The sequence below is a fragment of the Lissotriton helveticus genome, chromosome 3_1 (assembly GCF_964261635.1).
Source record: "Lissotriton helveticus chromosome 3_1, aLisHel1.1, whole genome shotgun sequence".
NCBI classification, from domain to species: Eukaryota; Metazoa; Chordata; class Amphibia; order Caudata; family Salamandridae; genus Lissotriton; species Lissotriton helveticus.
Genome location: NC_136061.1, coordinates 1,043,773,116 through 1,043,799,547, shown reverse-complemented (window position 1 = coordinate 1,043,799,547; position 26,432 = coordinate 1,043,773,116). Strand labels below are relative to the sequence as shown.

The following is a 26,432-nucleotide window of genomic DNA, read 5'->3' as shown; positions in this document are numbered from 1 at the left end:
GAGGAGTGAAGAATAGTAAATCTATACTTACCTATTTGCACATACATTCTCAATATTTTGGTCCCCGATACTGTTGAGACGATATTCTGTTCAAACAATATTTTTGGTTCCAATATTCTGTCAGTGATCCATTCCTTCCTCTTGTTTACTAACAATTTTCTACTAGCAGATAGGATATGGTTGTCTACTTAACTCGCGTGTTTCCCTCCAAGACAACTGAACCCCAGTCTCCTGTCAGTTATGTTCATGTTTTTTCTTAGACTATTGCATATTGTTGTTAGGGTATAAAGAGCTGTAAAACTATATGGTACAGCTCTGCTATATAAAACTATTAAAGAAAATGTGTTCTTAAAGATGCTTGCCCCTTCACATGTATTTAATGCTTACAACTTCTCACCATTATCTATCAGAATGTAGAACAACTTTTCAGAAATGCACCCTACTCCACCTCTCTGCTCTCTCTGCACTCGTATTACTTTCACTCCATAAGTGTGTTTCTTTGAACAGAGCCATGCTTTGTTGACTACCAAAGTCAAGCTGATTAGCTTAATGCAGTGGTTCCCAAACTTTTCTGACCCGTGGCTCCCTTGGCCTAATGGCCATTGGCTACGGCTCCCCTTATGTTTCTTTTTTTTGGCTGGTAGGAGGAAGTAAGGGGGGATTTAAACCCTGCCATCATTGTATGTATGTAAACAAATATACACTCAACCATGTATCTATCACATAATTATTAAAGGCATTGATTTTTTGCTTTCATTAGTAATGGTTTTCCTACTACTACACAGTGGAACCAATGTAATCAACCTTAGAATGGCAGTCAAAATTAAAACGTGCATGCGCTGTATATTTTTTGGGGCAGTTTAATATAGCGCAAAATCGACCCAAAGGTATTGGAGAGCTTTACACGAGCTTCGGTTACATTGCACAAAGACACATCATTTTTTTTTGTAGGCACATAGAGATTAAGTGATTTACCAAGAATCCAAGCACTAACGGAGCTCTTGAGTTTCCCAGATCCATGCACAAGTAATTTTTCCAGCACAGGCTTTTCTTTGCATTATGGTGCTTGTAGTTTTGTTTGAGACTATAAATTCAGGACTACAAGTCCGAAAATGGAAAGAAACAAGCTGGATTGGACGAGCAAGTGCAACACCTAGTGGGCACCAGGTGCAGTGCACCCGGCCTACATACCAGCAGCTGACAGGATTCCTAATGGATTCTTCTCTGCAAATGTGACTGTGGCCCCCTGGCTGGTTTTGGTGGCGCACCGGGAGCCACGGCACACAGTTTGGGAACCACTGGCCTAATGAATACTTGTTCTGTCTCTTTAATGCAACTATGGCTGGTGCCTTGCAGCACAACAACAAGAGACCACAAGAGGGCAGCAGATTGTCAAAGGAAGGGTAGTTTTCAGATTGTTTTTAAAAAAAAAAAGATAATTCGCAATGGAGCTGTGCTGTCTCACAGCCCAGAAGAACCGTGTCCATATACTGAATTCTACAAATTGGATAAGTGGATTTTGGCGTACGAGTGGGGCCTTCACTAATACCATATAAGTTGAAATTGAACACCCATTGAAATATATAGATTTAGAGAGTGTTTTTTATTTGTAGCATTAATAGGCGATATTTATCACACCCAACAGCTCTCTTTTCCATCTATTGAGGCCACTCCCTGCTCATTCTCCCATTGACTGGTTTGTAGGGGAAGCTCAGACCATCTCTAGCAATGCTGATCTGAAGAGCTCTGAGGGTTGTGTTGTGTGCTTTTTTATTTTATGTAGATTGCGCTCAAAGCATCGCGGTCCCTATGCCAACTTGGGGTGAGGGAGGCATTAATCTCTAACCACCAAGCAGCTGATTCCCACCTAGCAATTATAATGCAGTGCGGAGGGGAGGATACTGCAGCCAGACGTGTATCCCCACCAAAAACCCTATATACTCCAGGATTCCCTGAGCCCCGCGTCACACATGCACCCGGGGGACTGCGCTAATCCTCCAGATTACATTTCCTGGGGTGACAAAGAAGGGGGAGTCCAAGAGATTTCCTTACACATACCAGGCTGGCACACAGTATGGACAAGCGAGCCCTATAGTTTCCTTCTTCAGGGGCAATTTTTTTGTATACCGTAGCAAGTAATCCTACGGATTACTATGCATGGCCCCTTCGATTTTCTGGGTTCCGCATTGTAGGGGGATCCAAGCGATTCCTCAGAATCTTTGGGGCGTCTGCTAGGTACAGGTTCTTTCAGGGCCACCAGGTGGAACAACATCAGCGTGGCATTAACATTTTAACAAATAGCATTGCCTTTTGTCTTCACTGTTACTCCAATGATGGTTTCATAGCTAGGACCACTTAATGTTCCAGAATACTGACTTGACAAGGTGCTGTAAGACTCTCATGAGCATCCTCGCCCCTTTCTCTCACCTTCCTAATATCATCTCTCGTGATTAGCATTCCAGGGAGGGCGCCATCTTTGACCTCTGGGACTAAGTGGAATAAAGGCATGTTGACATCAAGCAGATGAGTGTAAAGAGACGTGATTGCCCTCATAAATCACAATGGCCATACCAATTTGGTCACCTAGGTAACCTGAATGAAAGAAATGACTTCAATGAAGTTGGTACAGCCTCCAAAAGCATCACATCTGCCTTAATTGTATACTAACACTGGAAGTTTATGGTCAAGTCATTCAAATGCTTGAGGCTTCTAGTATAGCTGGTTCTACTTTTCCATTATTTTGAGGCAATCCTCTCCGCAGTTTCATTACTTATTCCTTTGTAGACCTACGAACACCTACCATCAACGCACTAATATGTATCTGTAGTGGAGCGGAATAAAATGGATTTTCTCTCAAAAGAGTTACATTGTACACATTTTTTAAAACGTGTATTAATCAAGATTTTGCTCTTGAGAATAAGATACAGTGTGACTTGAGCAGTATCTGACACAATGAGTTAAGAAACACACAGTACACGTGGTGCATAGAACTATAATAAACACACATGAGACCTCTGATTGAAGGAAAAGGGTCAAGAATGCTTTCAAATGACAACAAGCATTGGCAAATCCAATGGTTATCACCTATAAATGAGCTATTATTGCCTTTGCTAATATTTTTTACCCATGCTGTACAGCATTGTGGCGGCCTTGCAGTATGCCTAAAAAAATGCACTGATACAGCCTCTGGGTCATTTTGAAGGTGCACTAGCGTTCAACACGCATGTCACGTCTACAAAGGGACACTTTTTTGTACACTGATCCGAACTGGATCGGTACATTTTAAAAAGTTAGTGTGAAAACGGTGTTTTAAAATGTAGCAGAAAAATGCTTTTATAAACCGAAAATAATGGATAAGCAGGTTGCGGGAGTAAGATGGGGAAGGGGTGTAGCAAAATGACAGGTAGGTATGGGAGAAGAGAGGGAGACAGCAGCATGGAGATCCGTGGGAAGAAACACATGGGCGAGAGAGAGCAACACTCGTTCAGGTGGGGGGAGATGCACATGGGCAGAGAGAGCGAGAGGGAAGAGAAGCACACGAGGGAGACCGCTGGAAAACACATGCACTCTCATGGATTGCTTAAAGAGATAGTAAAGAGGTTATGCTCCATGGGAGGTACAAATACTGGAGTGACAACAAAGTCACCAAACAACAAGCAGGCAAATAAGAGTGGCAGGAAAGCCAACCAGTGATATCTAATAGGTAGGCTGCAAGACCCTGTGTATATTATTTCGCCACCAGACAGCTTGTGCTTTCTGATAGGCGCCATCTACAAAATCCACACAAAATAGTTATGTCAGGATGAGTTCCTCAATTTGGTCCCCAAATGTCTTGCTTATCTCTTGAGTTAGGTCAAAAACGTTTCGCTCTGGCATGGTAGTTTATGGGTCATCATCAGGACCAGGAGTATTACCTATAGCGTCTGAGGGCACATTGTTGCGTAGAACACTGCCATGTTTTATGCAGGACAGCTAACACCCTGAAGAATGAACAAGTGAGTGTTACACTCAGAGGTAGAAATAGTATGCTTCTACTACGACACATTCGAAAATCTTCAAAACTCACTGAAGAAGTCACTTGACCAAACGAGGGACGAGATTGCTACTGTCCATGTATGGGAAAGAGTGAAAGCAAGAAAAATGTTGATTTATAAATGCGCTTGAATGAATTGCTAAAAATGGAATCTTTGGAGAGCGGGGCCATTCCTATGGAATGGAGCTATACATTTACGTGCATATATTTGGGAACCATCTTTCGTCGAATCGTCGAGCCTTTTTTCCTTTTCACTGTATGGTGTTAGGGTGAGTCCATAGGATTTCGTGCTATTCGTCACTGGCTGTTTCATAGGCATCACCCTGTGTGCAATCAGACGTTTTTAATGCTACACATTTTAACATTCATTGTTTGCCAGTGTGGTCTTTTCTGTTGAAACACTAGAGCGTGGCATTTTAATGTTGTAAATCACCGGACGTGTAAGTGTGTTGCCGTTGGAGGGGGAGCGATGAAATGCTTCAGCAAGCTCCGGCGGCCAATGACAATGTGGCTGCGCAGCTCGCAGGGTCCGTGTAAGGAGCGCATTCTCTCCAGAGCGAGGACGAATGATTAACACTTCACAGCCGCGACCAGGTGTCGCACATACATTAAACCAAGAAAACTATACACCTAAGCAGTCTTATTGCAAAAACAAAACACGTGGTGAACCCTTCCCCTGTGCTGTGCGTGCACCAGCACTGCATTATAACCGTAGGGAGCTGGACACGCACAGTTGTGACACCACTTACTTCCAAGAAAACCCATGTGAATGTATTGACTCGCAAGGCCAAGGGCAGCCCTTCGCGAAATCCGATTTACGTTGCACAGTGGGCCGGAGTCGATGTGATTAATGTAAATTTGGCAAGGGCTCCTGCGGCTGGCGATTCTAGGCGCTAGCGGACCGCAGTTCAGATTTGGGAGGGTAAAGTGAGCCACACTGTGGTCGAACCAAGGATTGCCCTGGATCTTGGCGGGGGCAATGGTTGGGGGCTGCTGCCCCACCTATCAATACATTTGAGTCTAACTACCCCGCGAGTATTGAGTGGTCGCACCCCAGGTTTAAAGTGATAACCCCGGCCCTACCCTTTCTAATACAGCGCTGTCAGAGAAACGGCGCGCTGGCTTTCATTTTTTTGCAGATTTATATAGCGCGAACTCGACCCGAAGATATTAGAGCACCTTACACAAGCACCAGTTACATTACACTAGGATGCAGCGATTTGCCCAGAATCACAGGATGTTGAGCCGAGACTCGAACCTGGTTTTCCAGCTCTAAGGTCGGCAGCTCTGGCCGTTCGGCCACACAGTTCAAAACTCCCCTGCTTCTTGGTCATACAAGCGCCTCATCCATGTCTCAAATAAAAACTGTTTAATGTAATCTGGTAAATAATATTTAGGGGTGCGCTAAATTCCTCTCGATATCACCAGTGATGGCCGTTCATTTCCTCGCCCCCCCCCCTTTTATAAATCAATTAAGTTGCTTTCCCAAATTTTTTCATGAACCTCGTAAGAGTATCACAGATGACACTTCCGAAAGCAAATATAGAATAATATTTTGAGGACCTTTTAAACCCGCCCACTGTATATAGTTTGACATTTTTGTAAAGTGATCGGTTATTTACGCTTCACAGTCACAGAACTGTATGTTAAACAGCAACAGCACCACCGAAATGTATCAGAGCAGCAGTATTTTATGTCGAACGGTTAAATCGTATTTTCACCAAACAAAGTTATGAATCGCTTCAAAGCTCTGTAAATCTGATATTTCACGACAGTGCGTATTAAATGAGTACCGTTGGCTCTCTAGCTGTGAGTACTAACATTTTTCAAGAATGTATACATTAATGAGAAAAACATCTGTTCATTACAAAAATATTTTGTGATAACGAATATATTCGATTTGTCACCATTTGTGATTTGGAAATGTACATTTTACCAACATTGGTTTCGTGTTTGAACCGAAATGCACAAATAAATACCAACCTACCAAAGCCGGAGTCTGAGTAATGAAAATATTTTTCCCCAACCTAACTCTCCTTTATTTTTTTACTTTTGAATAACGTGAAATTCCATTTTAGTGAGCCACAATGGAGTTGAATCTTGTAGAGGGCATAGTTTAAAAAAAAAATCACGAATTAAAAAAAAAACCTCGAGGCGCTGGAATGAGGTCTTCTTGATGCGCAGGTGATGTATGTACCATAGGTTCACGGGAAAGCTAATATGTTTTTGTCCCTCTCCATTTTGTCTGACAGGTCATTGCCTGTGAGCAGCAGTACGACTACTCCTATGACGCCCGCTGTGACGTCTGGTCCCTGGGGATTACGGCGATCGAACTGGCTGACGGAGATCCACCGCTGTCTGACATGCATCCCGTGAAAGCGCTCTTTAAAATTCCCAGGTAGGACAGTAGATGGCGCTCGCAATTCACTGATATGTTGGCGCCGGAGCGACGACCCCAGAAAAAGAACACGTTTAGTTAACGATTTATTTATAACCAAGCAAGTACAATAACAACAAATTGAAAGTGCTTTGGACAAAGATGTGGTATTGCCATTCCTATTCAGTTAGACCTTCAGTCCTGCCTGCAGCAATATGATGAAGCGCTAATAAGTTTCGGCTCTAAAAACCATCATTGATTAATACCATACATATGAAATATAGCATATTAGCATTACTCTTGTAGCGTTGGCTGTGCTGCTAGAGTTTCAATGATAATCATATCTCAAATTTAGAACAGGCAGCAACACTGCTTGAAGAAGTCAAGCTCAATGACAAACATTGTTGACGTCCCTGCTAATGTCTGGCAATGGAAGCACGAGTTTCCAAGAAGTGGGAATGGTGCCAAAACATGGCAGAAACTTGGCACCTCCAAATGTGCACACATGTAAACAAAAAGCGCCTTCAAAACATCCGCGCGGACAATCTCCGTCATTCACCTTCGTTTGTGACATCAAAATTCGTTTAAACATGTCTATCTGTCCTGCGATTTTGAGAGCTTTTGCGGCAACGGTGCTGTGTGCCCCCGGATTCCATGCGCTATATGTTGCATTCCTTTTCAGAGTATTCTGGCGTAATGCTGTTTATTTTTTTTTACTCTGGATTAATGTGAATAAGACATAGAGGTCTTAAGCTGTGGTGCTGACGTTGACGGCGGCAGTAGCAATGAAACCGGCTTTGGGAAGCGCCTCTTATTTATTTATTTATTTATTTATGCAAGCATTTTTATAAAGCGCTGACTTTACCCGATGGTGTCAGAGCGCTGTATAAGAGAACCAGTTAGGTTACATGTTACAAAATAGAAGGTACAAAAATAGCAGGACACGGAATCAAACACAGCAGGCAAGAGGCACGATGTTGGGCTAATGATTGCTGATTGGCGCGCGCTTATCTCTTCCACATTTCTCGCGCAGGTCCACAGAACCAGGCTGCCTGAAAGCCTTTTAAACGCTCTAACAATGCGAGTGGCTGACCTTTTATTATCGGCACAATTATCGCAGGCTTTTTAAAACTGCTCCTGATTGCAATTTGCATTTCTGATTAGGTCTATTTATATGCAGATGAGGCTGCCTGCAGGCCCGCGTCACCGCCTTATCTCGGGAGCGCGCAGCCGCCGGCGCCGCAGGATGCGGGCGGGGACGGCACTTCATCTTGTTGCCTGTGCACAAGTGTAAAACAGGTCATGGCAATTAAGGAAGCACGGGAGGCGTCGGATCTCTAAACTAATAGCCGTAAATTTTAGCAGACAAATGCCCGAAACGGTTTGGAAGGACAGTAATCAAGGCAGGACAGTGTAAAGTACCTGCAGGCATTAATTAGGAAGACAGATAGAATTGTACTTGTCAACGGTCTGGCTTTCCTGTTATTTGTGTGGAACAGCCTCCCCCGTCTGCCTAATGTCTGTACTGTGTTTACACGTGGGTGATGTGTCATGGAAGCAGAAAGACAAGTGAGTGAGTGGTCTCTCGGTCCTATTTTTAGGCCTTGCCCACCAGACACCACAAGCTGCCTGCTTGTGAAATACCTATCGTGGGCTTACCAAGAGCTTACAGTGGGTTTGCAGCCCGCCCATTGCTTATCATTGGTTGCTATTTGCTGTCTTTCCTTGTCCTATCTTGTCATGTGTTTATACCTCCCCTGGAGCAATCCTCTTTCCCATCCTTTTGCTTGTCTGGCTTGTATTTTTCTACAGCTCACTTTTTAGGCACTCCTTTTAAGGTATCACATGCGCAGTCTCTTCGAGACATCTCGGAGCTCTCCCATTACTTATCATTGGTGGGTTTCAAAGCCACTCTCAATTGCTTGCTTCCTGTTGGTTAGTCCTGCAGTCGGCACTTCCCTCTTCTTGCAAGTGACCTCTCCAGAGCATGGCCCAAGTACTTGTGTCCTTACACTGATTGAACTTTTGGGGCCTATTTTCTTCTTTTTGTTGAGCCACACTGCAGAGTGCATCATTCCTAGCTGGCTCTGTCATTTGCTTGTTGTTTTAGGCTGTCCAGCTTGACTTTGTCTCTCCTGTGAGCACTTGCTGTCTGTAAACAGGCCTTTAACCACTTCCATGCGTGGGACGGCCCTTGGCCGTCCGACGTCACGGTAGGCGTGTGCGGAGGACGATCGGGGGCCGTCCCGTCTGTGTATGCGTCAGATTCGCCTGCACCGCGGCGGACATTCCGCCGCGGCAAAGCGGTTAAATCTTGTTCTTATCTTGTTTCATTTGCTGTGCATTCAAAGTCAAAGGCCATATGTCAGGCTTTGTATTCTGAGGGAAGTTGGTGTTAACTTTTCTTTTGCTGACTTCAAAGTGAGAGAATTTATGTGATAATCCATCCTCTTGAGTACTGATGCGAGAGTGCAGGCTGTAGGATGTTTCTTTTCTAGCACACAAAAAAAATGAACTCTGCTGATATTTCAGACTACATCAGAATATGAACAATATTTAACATGATCAAAACAAATCAATACACTTGGTGATAACATTTCCACACGTTATCTTTTGTGCGCATTACAATTGTATTTATGTGCATATGTAATAGTAATTTTCAATTGGAAATGTGTTGTCTGTAATGGCATTGTGCTATCACACCATACATACTCCACACTATGCCACTCCACGTTACTCTTCTCCACAACACTCTAAACCACTTCACTCCACAACTCTTTGCTCCACTTTATGTCCTTCCTCTCTATGCCATGTCACTCTGCGCCATGCCACTCCACGACACTCTAATGTAAGACACTTTACAACATGGCTAACCACTCCACACCTCTCCGTTGTATGCCCCTCCACTCCATTCGACCCCACTCCCCTCCAACCTACACCAACCCAATCTACCCCACTCCACTCCAATATACCCCACTCCACTTCACTACCATCTTCTACACTCCACTCCAATATACCCCACTCCACTTCACTGCAATCTATCCCACTCCACTACAATCTACCATTCCAATCTATCATACTCTTATCCACCCATTCTACTCAACTCCAATGTTCCGCACTCTACCCTAACCTACCTCACTCTACTCCACTCCAGTCTACCCTACTCCACTCTACCACAGTCTTCCCACTCCACTCTACCCTGCTGCAGTCCATCCAATCTATTCCAATCGAATCCATTCAATCTACCCCACGCCACTACTCTACCCCACTCCACCCTACCCCAATCTACACCACTCCACACTACTCTAAACCAACCTACCCCACTCCACAGTATCCCAGTCTACCTCACTCCACACTACTCCAATCTACCCCATCCAGCTCCACCCCAATCTACTTCTCTCCAGTCTATCCCAAACCATACCTTGCCACTAACATTTAGGCATGCTGAACAGCAGGCCCACTGGTGTATAACATGGCTAAACACATTGCCAAAGCTAATCCCTCTGGCAGAGGTGAAACCAATTGGATTTGCCAATGCTTGTTACTTTTTGGTTATGCACTCCATGTGAGTGCATGTGTTTTGCAGCTCTCTCCCTCATTCGTTTTCCTTCCTTCAAGTCCCCTGCTCCTGTCTTAGTGTTGCTCTCCCCCTGCAAACCCAACTCTCGATGTTGCTCTCTTTCCATCATGTGCTTCTCACCTGAAAAATATCCTACGCTCCATGTGTGCTTCAGCTGCTCCGCTTTGTATTGCTCTTGCCCTTATCTGCTTCCCCACCCTCCATACAAAATCATCCCAGAGCTCTGTGTTGCTCTCTTCACTATGTGCTTCCCTTCTGCACCTCCAACAGGGTTCCTGAGGCTCTCTCCTTCATGTGCTTCCCTCCCAACCTCCTGTGATCCATGTTGCTCTTTCCACCGTAGGCTTTGCCACCTCGAAAACACATCCACACTCCGTGTTGTTCTCTCCCTCATTTACTGTTCTGAATTTTATTGAAAGTAAATTAGATCTTGGCAAACATTTGCCTTTAAATTCTGACACCCCCTTTTCTTTCTAAATTCTCTTCAAGTGTTTCCTATGTGAAAAATATATTTTTTAAAATAAGCATTTAGCAAAGATTGAAAATATTGGTTTCAATGTATTGTTTTGTGATACCTTAAGATTTGTGTTTTTGAAGCATTTTGAAGTGTTTTTTTACTTTATTTTTATACAATGTTTTATAAACAAACTTTGGCACTTCAAAGCTTGCCATTCCATTATATAGGAGAGACCTCTTGACTTTACTAATGCTTGTTTCAATGGTTTCAACTAGTCTTTCATCATGAGGGCCGCCTACAACCAGTCCTTGCTTTGTTAGCTAGCATCACTAGAGGATCCCATACACCAGCTTAGATGGCATATATATTAACTTAATGCATTCCGGGAGTTGTAACCCTAGGAACTGAACTGAACTGAACATTGGCCCTTTGTTCTGCACTCCCTTTTATAATATCAGAATTTTTAATTGTTCTTGCTGATTTGTATTGTGGTTGTATTCTCATTAAGAGGGCTCCAGGAAGAAACTCACTAGTTCAATTTTGTGATTAAGAAAATTAAAGTTTTACCCTGCGCTTCTGAATGCTCTTTTACCCTGTGCTCAGCTATGCTCTTTGAAGGCTTTTTATGCTTTTCCCTTTTTATATGTCTTGCTTATTTTTACATCTAATCAATTTTGGCTTGCTTGAATTTGTTTTCAATGTTCACTACTGATAATTGCTTTGTAATCAAAATATCAATTTATGAGTATGAGGCTTGGGCACGCTATAATGTCTCTTTCTTCTTGTGACTACGAAAGTGGGGCTACAATCAGATCATTTAAATAATCTTTTTTAATACCTAAATGTATTTTGAGCATTAATTACTCTTCATCATTACGGTGATATATCGTGTACGTGAAATCTATGGAGATAAGTGTATTTAATAAAACACATTTGAAGTTGCATGCCTTTTTTAACATGAACCAATGCTAAACAAATTCCCCATACATTTGAAGCTTAACTGCATGCTATAAACACTGGTAGTGTGTAACATGCAGAAAACAGACACTAAATAGACTACCTGTTTGAACAATAACTCAAGTGCATACATCTTGAAATAGTTTACATACATGGAGTGAAAAAGAGGGGGACGAGAATCCCTTCTCCCCTGTGGTAATATTATGATCACCTATTCAGAATAAGCATACTATGGACCTATTGGAGGTCTTGAAGCGGTTTCATGAAGGGAACTATGCCCGGGTGAGGTGCGGGAAGAACGGGGAACTATCTGCACGTTTCCCTGTAACCAGAGGTGTACGCCAGGGCTGCGCCCTGGCTCCTACGCTCTTTAGTCTTTATATAAATGGCCTGGTGGGGGAACTAGATAGAGTCAGGGATAGCGATGCCCCTTGGTTGGCGTCAGGTCGGGTGCCTGCTCTGATGTTCGCAGACGACACCCTACTGTTGTCGCGAACATCAACAGGCATCCAGCGGGTTCTGAACATTTTTGTTTCATTCTGCGCCTCGCGGGGACTCGAGATTAATTTAGAGAAAACGAAATTTATGATCTTTGGTCCCCCGAAACGCACTCGCCCTAGCCCTACATTAAACGGCACCCCGCTCGAAAGGGTGAGAACCTTTGTATACCTGGGGGTCACTTTGACTGAGGACTTCGGTTGGGGCCCTCAGGTAGCCAAATCTACCCTAAAGCTCTCACAGATACTAGGGGGCATAGGTAAGTTACAGCGGACAACGCAATTTAAGCCAGTCTCCCCAGCGCTCGAAATCTACAGTGTTCAAGCAAGCCTTCTCAGGGTTGAACAGGCCTTTATGAGGAATCTGATTGGTCTACCTCAAAGCACCCCGCTCATACCCTTGAGATTTGATCTAGGTGTGGAGCCATCTCTGAACTATTAGCGGCCCGACCCCTCTTGTACTGGAGAAGGCTCTGGACAGTACCTGAGCTGGCGGACTACAGAGTGGAGTTCGCTGCTGTCTGGGGGTCGTTGAAGAGTAAGAAAATACCCTGGTTGCTACACATCAAAACTATTGCCTATAGAATAGGAATGCCCCAAATCTGGGAGACCCCGGCGGAGAGTTGTCCAGTGGTGCGGAGAACTGAGCTGTTGGCCTCCTTGAGGCACCACAACCTAAGTTTGCTGCACCGCTTGCCAAGTATGGGCAGGTTGTCTTCGGAATTTTTGCAGGTAAAACACGTGCCCAGAAGGGAGGAAATTTTGGATCTAATAGAACCTCTGCCTGCAAGAAAACTATATACACAACTAAGGCACGGTTGCCTGCCACTTGGGACACTAACCTGCAAATGGACAGGTCAAGAGGAGGGAATCTGCCCTGTCTGCAACAATAGTAAAGAAGACATTGCCCATGTCTTGTTCTTTTGCCCTGCTTATAGCGCAATCCGGAGAGCTTGGCTGGTAACACTATGTAGAAATTTGGGACTAAAACATTGTGCTCAAGCCGTCAGAATTTTAAAATATGATACATCCCCCCCATCGTGTTTTCGGTCTCCCGCTTTTTGTACGGTATGTGGCGTAGAAGGTCCACTCTGATTAATTGTGTCTAATTTTAACATTGGCCATTCTTTGCTGATAACTGATTGTTTAATAACGTTTTAGCTGCTGGTTCTTAATTATTTATGTATTTTATTGTATGTACATAATTTATCTGTGCTTTTATGGTCGTTGACCGAAATAAAGTTATCAAGCAAGAATAAGCACACTCTATAAATATTCAAGTTTAGAGCTTGATTTTATTTCTGTTGTTCCTTCTGCAGAGTTGGTTTGTGCAGGGTCGAAAACCATTTCCCTATTATTCCGATGAGAAAACCGTGGGAATGTGTAATGTATTCAGTGGTGTTAGGTTTGGAAAACCCGATTAGTTTGGGCCGTCATTTATTTCACTGCTCTTTTGGTGCGCACACACCGACGTCTGCGCCCGGGGTGTAAAAAACGTAAAACCAGAGTGTGAACATTCTAAAAAAGTGATATTATACTGAAAACCCTGGGGATAAAGTTAATATTTAGAATATGAAGTTATGATGGGCACCTAGTGGAACAGATCACCCATGGGATGAGTCTGTTTTGTCCGGTGTTAACATAGAACAAACACTATATTGCCTGGTGTTAACATAAAACAAACACTATATTGCCTGGTGTTAACATAAAACAAACACTATATTGCCTGGTGTTAACATAGAACAAACACTATATTGCCTGGTGTTTACATAGAACAAAAACTATATTGCCTGGTGTTTACATAGAACAAACACTATATTGCCTGGTGTTTACATAGAACAAACACTATATTGCCTGGTGTTAACATAAAACAAACACTATATTGCCTGGTGTTAACATAAAACAAACACTATATTGCCGGGTGTTTACTGTTTAAAGTGTTTCATAGGGGAACAAAATATCCATGCGATAGCCGATATGGGTGGCAAAAATGATGTATTTTGTATGAGCTACTCTTAAAAAAATTGTGATATTTACATATGAAAAAGTATTAATAATGCAGTAAAGAGGGCGTCCCCGCACTTGAGCTTAGTGTAGGGGTGCACTCCTGAAGCACACGGCGATTAATCTATTCAGTTAAATATCTCCAGTGGTTGCTGGATTTCGAGTTCTGTGATGTGTACAAAATACAAAGTAAAATACCGCTGCATGAGTAATGGCTGTAGAAATTGAAAAGTTAGGCCAGAAACTACGTCTAAGGGATTATATTTTTTCGTTGGGATATGTAAAACAATTGTAGGCTATATAATCATTCTATCCTGATGGTTCCTGGGTTTGGAGTGTATTAATTCAGAGTAGTTCTCTTTAAAGGAGTACCATGTCCTGCCCTCTTCAAAATTTGAGAGATTCGCTAATATCAGATATCACATTTGTGCCACTGTGTGTTTGTTGCAAGGGAAGTGAAGCCTGACTGTAGATTTGTGACTTCTGCTCAGGAAATTGGATTTGTGTACATTCAAACTGACTTTTCTCTTTCTTTCCGTTTTGCCCACGTATGATTTTCTGCATGAGCATTTCGAACATGCTACCTGTAAAAAGAACAAATGATGGACAAAATGCTGAAAAATGTTAAACATTCACCCTAGTACAGAGATCTGGGCCTAAATAAATTTTTTGTGTGCTCTCCTTACCATTCCAGTTTAGACCCAGCCATATGTAAATTAGTCTTGACACTGTTCCTTGTCCAGCCCGAACTGCCAGGCCAGGTCCTCCCTTGACTGGAAACAAGCATCCTAGGACCGGTTTCAGGGTTTCATTCCTCACCAGCCAGGCTAGCTTGAATCTAGTGGCACGGAGAGCACGGGACCCACGTCTAGCATACCCGTCACACTCTGGGTGACAAATGCAAAAAGAACAAATTATGCTATCCGTGTCACAGGTTGAAAACATGTTATTTTAACTGTTTCCACTTCGTTGATGTATGATTTCATTACTTCTCATTATGTTGTTGCACTTCAATACCTACAACAATTTGGTCCTAATGGCAGAACTTGAAAGGGAATATACAATATTTTTTTTTTTTTTGAAAACCTTTATTTCGTAGTATTGGCAAACAAATACGGGCCTACAACCATCCGGCCGGCCACAACATCTTGCAGGTCAAAGCAGCGATCGAAACGGCGACTCGGTAACAAATTAAAACAAAGTATAAGCATTCTATAGTACACTAGGGACATGGGTAATACCGAGAAGTAGGATAAGTGAAGGTTTACATTTTAAAATTTATAGTATAGCGTAAAAATAGGAGTTGAGGAGGATCGAAGTCCATACAATCTGTCCAAAACAGAAGCGGGCGAGTTACACCAACAGAGATCCAGCAAGCCGTAAGACTAAATCAAAATGGCGGCATACCGATAACACAAAAGGATGAACAGTCCCACAGCACGTCACTCGCCAGTCGTTACCCACCCCGCATCGATCCCGCCCACCACCCGAAAAGAGGCGGAAATAAGAATATAGAAAAGAAGAAAAGGCCCATAGAAACCGAAAAGGAATAGAGAAAACCCCTTCCCCCCACCCTACACGCATGCAGAGGCTACGGCCACCCCCCCCCCCAGCAGCGTGCCTGTCGCCCCGAAGAGACCCGAAATATAGAAATAAGAAAGAGAAAAAGAAAAAGGGAATCAGTGAAGATCGGAGGAGGGCTAAACAGTTGGAAACAAAACCATAAACACATTTAATCCCAGCTGCCCCCCCCCCCCCGGCCCCGGAACCCAAAGCAAAACCAACGACTAACTCCCCAGTCCAGCAAACATTATCCAATCAAAACAGGCAGCAGAAGGCAAAAAAAAGGAGAAAAAACAGCATCAACCTTGTCCCTTTCGGTCGAGCACGACGATGAGGTACCATCGTAGCGTAGCCCCCGTGGATGGAAAAAACAGACAAAACGACAATCACAATAAAGAGCTCTGTCCACCAAGGTCTGTCCACTTCAATGTCCCGTGGGCGTCGGCTGAACAAAACAGGGAGGTACACAACAGCAACCCTCGAAGAGCGATCAGCCACGACAAGAGTAGCAAAGCCAGGATAGGGCAGAGAAACATGCCGGTAGTACACATAGGAGTTGCTCGGCATAGCGTCCAAAAACCATCCCCCAGCCAGCGCACCAGCACAGACAGCGCACTCCGTTTTAGCCTAACCATGACAGGCAATATCACAGCTGGGTCCTCTAAGGCCTCCACGTAGATCTGGGTAGGCACAGCCCGGCAGACGAGCACAGGGTGTGGCGAAGTGCACAGTATACTTAAACCCACACGGCAAGTCGGGGGCTCCGCGGACAGAATGGCATCAAGTCGGTCCCCCAGGTCCCGGGCAGTGGTAGATAGGGCAGCTCGCAAAGTATTCAAAGCGCTCATAACACCATCTAGCGTTAGAGACGCCGCAGGTGAGGTAGATGCAGCAGCTTCCCGCACTCGGGGCACACAAACACAGGTCTGACTCCAACACCGGCCATAGACATCCATCGTGAATAGTCGGCCAGCACTCCGTAGAGCAAGCAACATCGGGGGCCCAGGGGTCACTCACTCCGTTATGACACCGCACTCATTTGCGGTGCAGCGCCAGTTGCCATAAACACCAGTAATGCAGCCCAGTGTCGGTAGATGCGAGTGCCGAGTGCGCGGTCCAAGATGGCACCCACAGCGTTGCTGGAAGACAAAGAGGCATCAAAAGTCGGCTACCGGCTGGGGGAAGGACACATTGTAGCACTGGTCGCGGGAACAGTGTTGCAAGCGTGGAAGTGAGCCGGGTGGGATGGAATGTTGCGGCGAGAAGAGCAGTACAGCCGCCGCTCTCCGCCAGCCGACCGCCGCCGTCGTGAGTGGGCACGGCTGTTGCACTCAGGGTCGGCCGCCCTCGCAGAACAAAGACGAGGACACCGCCATCATGCCCAGAACGGAACAAGGACGTTTCGTTGCATCCGCTGCAGTAAACACGCCGGGGAGCGCACCGTCGGAGTCAGGACAGTCTCCCGAATCCGAAACATCAGCGTGGGTACAGGATAACCAACAGGATCAATAGCCCTTCGGAGGGAAAGTGAGAGGGTCGGCGGAGCCGAGGGATCAGGCGGCCATCATGGTTGCAGGCTAAGCTCCTCCTCCGGGAATATACAATATTAAGTTTCTCATTATAAACAACACAAATTGATCCTAGTGAGAGAGAAAAAAAGCAAAACAACCACACATATAATTTTGCAAAATAAATGCCATTTATATTTTAGTAATTTGATACTACATACATTTATTGAATATTATCTCCGTTGCTCCATAGCGTGCACGAGAAAGTGCTCATTAAGTGCTCATGTGTAAAGTGACATAAAAGAGAAGAGAGTAATGAATATTAAAAATACAGTAGAACAATAGCTACAGCAGCTCAGACCAGCCACCGTGATAAGCCTGTTTAAGAACACTTTCTATTACTCAAGATATATCTATAGCTAGGGATAGGTGTCAAATTAATCAAAGTTCACCCTCCAAAAGGATCTGAACACTAAACATTAAATCTAGTCTTGCAAACATATGTTGTACTTCAGACACACTCATTTTCAACATTGGATTTGGCTGAAATTGGTTGCTGTGGTTTAATATTTGTTGTTTCGAATACTGTAGATTTTATGGGTTTGCTTCTTTGGTACACAAATAATGGAGATTGTTGATTTAACCCCTTAACTGCTAGGGCTTTCCCCCTCTACTGCTGAGCCCTTTTTGACTATTTGGGGTAGTTTGCGCTTAGGACTCCATAACTTTTTTCCACATAAGATGTCCATGTCAAATGTATGTAATTTTTTTCCAACATCCTGGGTATTCTAAAGGTAACTAGGGTTTGTGGATTCCCCAGGAGGGGACTGAGAAAAAAAGTGTAATATAGCTACATTTTGAATTTATTGGGAAAAATAAGAAAAAAGTGCTCTGGATATTTTTTCTAAAAATGGAATCAACAAAAGGGTTGCTGTGCTAAAGTCACCATCTTCACAGCCTTCAGAAACATGCAGAGCAAAATAAAACCTAGGTTTTTGCCACAGTTTTGTCATTTTTCAAATTGGTACGCCATTTTCCCGATTTTTTGTGCTTTCAACCTACTTCCAGTTTGTGGTGGAAATCAGTGTGGCTTCCGCAGGTGATCCAGAAAAGGGTCATATGTATAGGTCCCTCAAGGTTTTGCCAAAGAAACTAACTACTGAAAGAAAAAGATATTGAAACCGTGTAGTCTTCCAATAAAAATGGTTCCTCATTTTGGTGGGTATTCCTAGCGCCCACAACAGGAAGGCCTCAAAATGCAACATGCACATATCACTTTTTTCCACTCAAAACTAACCCTGTTTTTGCAAAGTGGGTAGTTGTGGATTTTGGGCTTTAGCGCATCCGGCATCTGGGGAAACACCAAGCAAACCTGCACATTTTTTAAAACTAGATACCTGTGTGGCACTCACTAAGTTATTTTACCCAGAATTCCTTACAAACTTTAAACATTGACTAAAATAAACACATTTTCCTTACATATATGTGATGAAAAATTCAGAAATATGTAGGGAGCCATACACTTCCTTCCACCCAGCATTTTCCCAAGTCGTCTGACGAGAGTGGTACCTCACTTGTATGGGTAGGCATAGTAGCCTCGACAGGAAACAGCCTAAAATGCAACATGGATACATAACATGTTTCGACTGAAAATTGACTCGGTAGCTGTGGAATTTGGACCTAGCTCAGTTGGCAGCTAGGGAAACCTAGCAAACCTGCACATTTTTGGAAACTAACAACCAGGGGATTCCAGAGTGGTGTGTCTCCGTTAGATCCCATGAGGTTTTCTTACACCCAATGCCCATGGTGGGCAGCCTCCACCCCTGTACATTTTTTACATAAAATCTCCCTGGTGTATAGTGGGGTTTTGCACCCCTTCAGGGGGGAGGAGCAGCATATTGCCGTAATCATCCCCATCTGCCTCCCAGGGAGGGCAGACAGACTGTTGATTTTTTTCTAGGGGGTGAAGGCATGGCTGCGCCCATGGTGGGCAGGCCCTACCCTTACTGTCTATTATTATAGTTTTATGTCTAGTGGGCTGTCTGTCTCCTAGGGGTGGGACAAGCAGTTCAGGCCTAATCAAATCCATCCACCACCCCGGGAAGGGGGAGGGGAGGGCAGACAGACTGAATTGTTCAGTGGTTGTGGGACCACAAGCCATTGCCTAAGGGGAGGCTCCCCCATGTTGCTCGTGTTTTAGTGGGTGGATCCTTGCTTAGGGATCGCTCTTGTGTGGTGATTCCCAAGCAGAATCCACTGGACAGAGGTTCCATGGGAAAGATAAGTTCTCCCCCTTTCCAATGGTACCTCTCCCAAAGCAATCAGTGCATGGGGTACTGAGATATGCCCCCGAGCACTGAGACAATGAAAGTAAAATAAACCCATTGGCTCATTTTACTTTCAGTTTAGTGTAATGACATTAGCGCTCTTTGCACGCTGTTCATCATTGCTCTAAAGAAAAAAATAGACTTAAGACAGCTCGGGAATCTCTTCCCAACAAGCCTGAGGATAACATTAAAAAAAGGCCTCCTTCTGGTGCAGAGCACCAGCAGGGCCTTTATATACCTCCCCAGTTTTGGCCAATGACTGACAGACAGGTGTTTGACCTACATCTACACTGAAGTGGTTAAATCATTAAAATGAGATTAATTCTGTAATATTGGCAATTTATTTGTTATTGTCTTCTTGATTTGTCTGCTTTGAGTGGAGTATTTAGAAATGAAAACCTTTTTTTCCTGTTTTGTCTATTACTTGCTTAACCCTTTAATTGCTGAGATTTTTCCACCACAGCGCTGAACCCTTTTTTGGGATATTTGGGGTACTTCGTGCTCAGACCTCAATAACTTCTCTTCCACATAGGGTTTCCACACCAAATTTGCATCTTTTTTTTCCCAACAGTATGGGGATTCCAAGAGTACCTAGGCTTTGTGGAGTCCCCATGGACTACAGAAACAGCCAAAATAAAGTTTTTTTGTGTGTAAATAATGGGATAGAACTGATGCACAAGAAAGAGCCTGTTTTATTTCCCAAAAATGGCATCAGCTGAAGCTTTGCTGTGCTAAAATTACCATGTTCCCAGCTTTCAGGAAGAAGCAGACTTGAATCAAACAAAATAATTTTTTTACACCAGTTTTGGCATTTTTCTAAGAGGAAGCCCATTTTTCCTTATTTTTCTACTTTCATCATGTTTATAGTTTGTAGTGGAAACAGGTGTGAAACCCATGGTGATCTGGGAAAGCTATAGAACAAGTTAGACACATTTCTGATTTGAATTCACTAAGACATAATTTGTGTAGATACCTCAAGGTTTTTCTCAAAAACCTGTATAAATAAAAAATATATATAAAAAATGAGTAGGGAATAAAGCCATTTGTTTTTTTTGTTTTTTTATAAAAAAAATTATTGAACATAGCAATGGATAATCAATGGTACAGAACATCTTTTCATTTTTCATTTTCAATAATTATTTCAATAGTTAAAAAGGCTTGAGAAAAAAAAAAGAAATATATATATATATATCAGACATGGGACACAAAGATTAGGAAGAGGCGAAGAAATTCATCAAGCACAGAAAGGGAATACAAACAACAATTGTATCAAGAAGGGTCTGTGCAAAATCCGCAATCTATAAAGTGACACTGCAAAAAAGTGCAAAAACCTGCAATAAAGTGCTACTGCAAGTGCAAAAAGCTATAATAAAGTGAAATCTAGAAAAGTGCTAGTGCAGTCGAATGTATAAACCCTTTCCTTATCTCCATCCTTCTTTTTCAGCTCATCCCTCCTTTAATTGTTCCAAATCCCCAAAATACTTCCAATTCCTTTCAAACCTCCTAATAGAACCTACTCTGCCCGCGTATGCTTTTTCAAAGAGACAGGTTCTCCTCATCTTGTTGAACCATTTTATCAGTGATGGAATTTCCCTTGATTTCCAATTTTGTAGTATTAAAGAGCGAGCGACCGCACATGATATAAATATAAATACCTCTTCAGATTTGTTAAACCTACTCCTATCCTTGCTTATGCCAAACAAGGCCGCTTCTACCATAGGCAAAAATGATTTTCCAATGGCCAATTCAATTTCCGCAAATATCTCTTTCCAGAAAGACTCCAACATCGGGCAGGCAAAAAAGATATGATACCATCCTCCCTGACCATGTGCTAGGCATCTAAAACACTTATTTTCTGTTCCAGGAAACATTCTTTCCATAGCCTCAGGCGTATAATAAGCTAGCCAACGGGACAAGAAGGCCATCCTCTTATAGTTGGCAGCGCGCAAAGATTTGTTTCCCAGTAAACAGAGAGCCTCCCAATCTTTCAAGGAGAAAAAGCACTGGGTCGAGAGACTTACTTTATTCAAATGTTTGTCGATCAGTGGGGATTGACCCGAGCAGTGGAGCAATTTATACCACTGCCCTATCTCGCTGCTCTTCCTTTCCTTAAGGGTATTTAGTAAGTTATATGGGGCATTCAACAGGCCACTTACATCCTTTTTAAGAAAATAAATAACCTGTAGATATTAAAAAAAAGACGGTCGCCTTAGAATGTTCGTTCTAGTTATCACCTCTTGCCAGCTAATAACCCTATTTTGGACTAGCAAGTCTCTCAACTCCCGAAACCCACACAATTCCCATTTTTTAATCTTAGACAAACTTAATGGAAGGCCTATTTTACTACATTCGGGCAAACTTAGATACTGAGAACCATCAGAGCCATGTTTTTTAAAAAGCAGCAGCAAGCGCGTTGTATATTCTTTCAACGTCTTATACCTCGATTTTTTAGGAAGCTTTGCGGTCTTTAAAAAAATTGGGATTTGGGAACCTGCTTCTTGTACCATTTTTTCCCCCCAAAAATTATCTCTTGTCTGATAAACCCTCAAAAGACCTGCCACTATATCAAAAAAAGCAGCTTCGTAATATGTCTTTAGGTGGGGTAACGCTAACCCTCCCTGATCTATTGAGAGTTGTACCGCCGGGAGCTTAATTGTAGGAGTTTTATTGCCCCAGATAAATCCTCTTAACATTGTTTCTAATTCTTTAAAAAAAGACAAATTAATTTTTATCGGTACATTAGTAAACAAAAATATAAGTAAAGGCAGAACTGACATTTTAACCATTGACACCCTACCAATCACTGACAATGGGAGCAAAAACCATTTATCTAACAGGTGCTTGATTTTATTTTTCATTCTGATGTAGTTCAGGTCAAAAAGCCTATCATACTCTGCAGTTACAAAAATACCCAGATATCTTATTGGGTCTCTTCTTGCAGCTTGGACTTGCAAGAAACTAGGGAGAAACCCTATATCTGTATTTAAAGCAAGGACTTCAGTTTTTTTAGCATTTATCTTATATCCCCCGAACTTTTCATAAGCTTTAAACTCTTTCAATAAATTCTCAACTACCTTCTTTTCGGGAGCTAGATAAAGGATAATGTCGTCGGCAAATAATTTTAGTTTAGACATGCCGATGATAGGGGGCAAAATAGCCGCATTATCCCTAATCCTTGCCACCAAGGGCTCAATAAAAAAGGTAAAAAGCAAGGGAGATAGGGGACAGCCCTGCCTAGTGCCCCTGGTTACATTAATCCTCCCGGCCTGTTTCGCATTAATTATTACCTGAGCAGATGCTCCGGTATATATATTATGTAGCATCTTAACTATTTGCGCCGGGAATCCAAATTGGCCGAGAGAATAGAATAGGGCTTCCCAATTCACCAAGTCGAATGCCTTTTCGGCATCGACCATTAAAATGCAAGCTGGCACCAAATTGGCATTCAGATAGTCCAATGCCTGAATTAGATATTCCGTATTTTTGGCCATATAGCGTCCTGCAATAAACCCAGTCTGATCATGATGGATTACTTCCTGGGCTGCCAGAACAAATCTTTCTGCCCATATCTTCATGAACATTTTGTAATCTGAGTTCAAAAGGCTGATTGGCCTGTATGAATTTACATCATCCTTATTTTTATCTTTTTTTATAAAGCATATAATTGTTGATTCTTTGAAAACCCCAGGAACGTGGCCACCTAACTTAATATGATTAAATAATTTCTTTAGGGGTTGTTCTAATTCTGCAAGAAATACCTTATAAAATTCAATAGGGTACCCGTCCTGGCCACAGGCCTTGGCCCCAGCAGTTGCCTTGACGCTTTTACGAATTTCTGAAACAGTTAATTCACTACCTATTTGAGTCTTCCGAATTTCTGAGATTTTAGGAATCTCTATATTCGCGAAATACTTGTGAATCCTTTCTTCCTCTACCTGATAGTTTGTGGAATAAATTCTCTTAAAGTGGTCCAGGAAAATCCCGGAGATCTTCTCACTTTCTACCTCTTCAATCCCACTCAGAGGGTCCTGAATTTTCACTATATGTGAAGATTCCTGTTTTTTTCTTGCAGAGTTGGCAAGTAATTTCCCAACCAACTGACTATTTATTTCTTCGAGAACAAAAAAATCCCTTAAACATGCTTTTGCTTGTTCCAATTGATTTGGCTGAAACCGAAGCTGTAATACATACTGCTCCTCGACAGCAGATTGTAATTTGGCTATTTTTAGCTTCCTCTTCTTCGCTTGGGCGCTTGTGAAAGCAATTATCTTGCCCCGTGCTGCTGCTTTAAACCCGCCCCAGACTGAGAAGGGTTCAGCTGAATCTTCATTTATTTCAAAATATTCCACAATCCATGATCTAAATCCTGATACCCAGGTTTGATCTTGAAGCAAAGTACGATCCAGCTGCCATCTTGGTCGCTCCCTATCGACCCCTCCCAAAACAAGATCTAATTCGATTCTGCCATGATCGGAAAAAGAATTGCATCCAATCTGATTTTTTGAGATCTGCAGAGATCTTGATATCAAGAAAAAATCTATTCTGGATGCAGTCCGGAATCGATGAGAATAACATGTAAACAGCTCCCGCTCTACATCCCTGGAGCGCCAAGGATCCCGTAGTTGGTATTCACATACGAATGCTTCGAGAGAGCCTTTAGTTCTGGGCTTCAACTGTTTTTTATTTTTATTTGAAGTGTCCCTTTTCAGATCTTGGATAAAATTAAAATCCCCTCCACAAATAATCTGTCCTGGGACACCTCTTAAAGCCTCATGAATTTCTTTCAGAGCAGAAACATCATCAAGAATAGGGCCGTAATAGTTCACAAAATTTAGAGCTTTCCCATGAAGTTTAACTGAAACCCAAAGCCACCTCCCTTTGGAGTCCCTTTTGATCTGGATAAACTCCCAGGGTAGATTCCTAGAGAAATAAATTGCTACCCCTCTCTGGGCAACCCCTGCAGATGAAAAAACACCTTGACTAAAATATCTCGGAACAAACAAATTAGGGTCGTTCATTTTCAGATGTGTCTCTTGAAAGTAGACCACTTGAGGATTCAGTGAGATTACCCACTTCAAGAGAGCCCCATACTTTTGTTTGTTCAACATACCATTAGCATTAATTGACAGGATCTTACATACATCAAGATTCATCTTGAGAGACATTTCTTGTCCTTGTTAAGTACCTAATGCTAAAAAAACAACTGTTACATCCATTACCTATGTACCTTTTTACTGCATTTCCCTCCCCTTGGCCCACCCACCCCAGGAATGTGGTAACACCCTGAACTTCCACGCAGACCACATTCCTCCCTCCCTTCCTTCTCAACTGGGTGTCTTCTTCCTACACCCTTAGTGACCCGTCTAACTGGACCCACCCTGTTTTTCACAATATTTCTTATAAAGCGCTAGTTCACCCTATGCCTTTGCTCACCTTTTTTTTTTCCTTCCCTCTCTCCTTTTTTCCCCCCTTTCCTCCTTCCCTCCTCCTCTCCGCAAGATACCAAGAGAAGACATAAAAACATTGCAAAAAGAAGGGGAAAAAAGGCAAAAACACAAGGAAAAAAGTAAATTCCTTCCCCACCTTTTCACTCCCTACCCCCTGAGGAAATCTCCTTCAAAAGAGACTGCGCCTCATCTAGATCTGAAAATAAAAAAAACTTTCCCCTGACCAGGACTTTCAGCTTCGATTGCTGAGCAATCGAGGCTTGAGCACCGTTTGCTTTGAATAACTGCAGAAGTATTACAAATTCTTTCCTTCTTTTTGCTGCTGCCGCGGTCATATCGGAAAAGATCCTACATTTTATAGTTTCAGTCACAGCAAATTGGCGTTGCTGATAGGCTTTTGAAAGAATCCTCTCCTTGATCCTGTAGTCTGCAAAGTTCAGTAAAATAGTTCTCGGGAATGTTGAATTTGCTAACCTCTGTGCCGGGACTCGATGGGCCCTAGTTATAGTCAGGTCTCCTTCAAACTCAGGTAGAACTGCTTTCTGGATGAAGGATGGAGGCTGCAGAGAACCACGCCTCTGCGTAGTCTCCCGTGACCCGGAACCTGGACTCTACCCTCGTAATGGTGACGGCGGGACGCTAGCTGCTCTGGACCGGAGCTTCCTGCCTGAAGGCTAAGCAAAGTAATCCTTCGGAAAAAGGCATCGGATATCGGGCGGAGGTTAAAAATAAACGCCGAGAAAGCTGCTGCTGCTGCAGTTTCTGTCACCACGTGTATCTGGACGGATTGTGGAGTGGAGTGTGTGTTTTACAGGAGGTGCCTGCAATATCAGCTACCAGGCGCGCTGTTGGGGAGCTCGAGCGTATTTCTTTTACCTTCTGCCATTGAGGTGAGCGGCTGTTTGGGCTGTTTGGGGTGGCAGCCACTTGTGGACTGCAGACTGTGGACTGTTATGGACATTAGCCGCCCCCTGAGCCTGCTATAGCAACAGATCTCTGGACCAGGACCAGGGTGCGCCACCCGGAACTTGTCAAAACCCGGTGCGGATTTTTTTTTTTTTAATAAAAGCTGAAATAACCTTGGAATCCGGGGGTGAAGGAGAGAAGGGGGTGAAAGAGTAAAAAAAAGGAGAGGCCACAATGGGTAAGCCCATGAAGGAGGGAGAGGACGTAGTAAAATTAAGTAAAGTCGAAATGGCCGCTCGTTCAAAGGCAAGGACTCGACTTGCTCAAGCCAAAAAAGCTGCACGTAAGGCAGCCAAAGAAGAGAAAAGCAAAGACAGGATTAGAGAGGAGAACTCAGCTGAAGACACTACGCCGGCATCCTCGGAGGATGAATTTTCTCCCCCCTCTCCCTCCCTGCAAGACGAAGGGCACAGGAAAATAGCCATAGAGGGGTGTAAAAGTTTGGATTCTGTGGATCAACCCGAGGCAGGGGCTCAAGCGCAGAATCCCACTCCTACCCCTACCCAGGTCTCGATCTCAGCTCCATCTCAGGCAACAGAGGAAAAGAGGAAGAGTGATAGTGGAGGAAAGGAACTGAGGAACTTCCCTCTATTTGCTAAAAAAACCTCCCCGAAATCTCTCCCGCCACCTCCTCCACAATCTTCTGTTGTCTCCATGGACATTGTTGACCTCAGAGACTCTGCTATAATGGAGGGTGATGATCAAAGATCTGAGGC

The 26,432-nt window shown here is 43.3% G+C and overlaps 1 protein-coding gene across 1 annotated transcript in view; it reads left to right on the top strand.

The window, feature by feature from the left end:
• The window catches only part of MYO3B (myosin IIIB), a 2,563,893-nt gene that overhangs the window by 524,264 nt on the left and 2,013,197 nt on the right, over positions 1–26,432 (top strand). Inside the window, exon 7 of the mRNA XM_078681588.1 lies at positions 6,286–6,431. Coding sequence (XP_078537714.1) covers positions 6,286–6,431 — 146 coding nt within the window. The remainder of the gene's footprint in view (positions 1–6,285; positions 6,432–26,432) is intronic.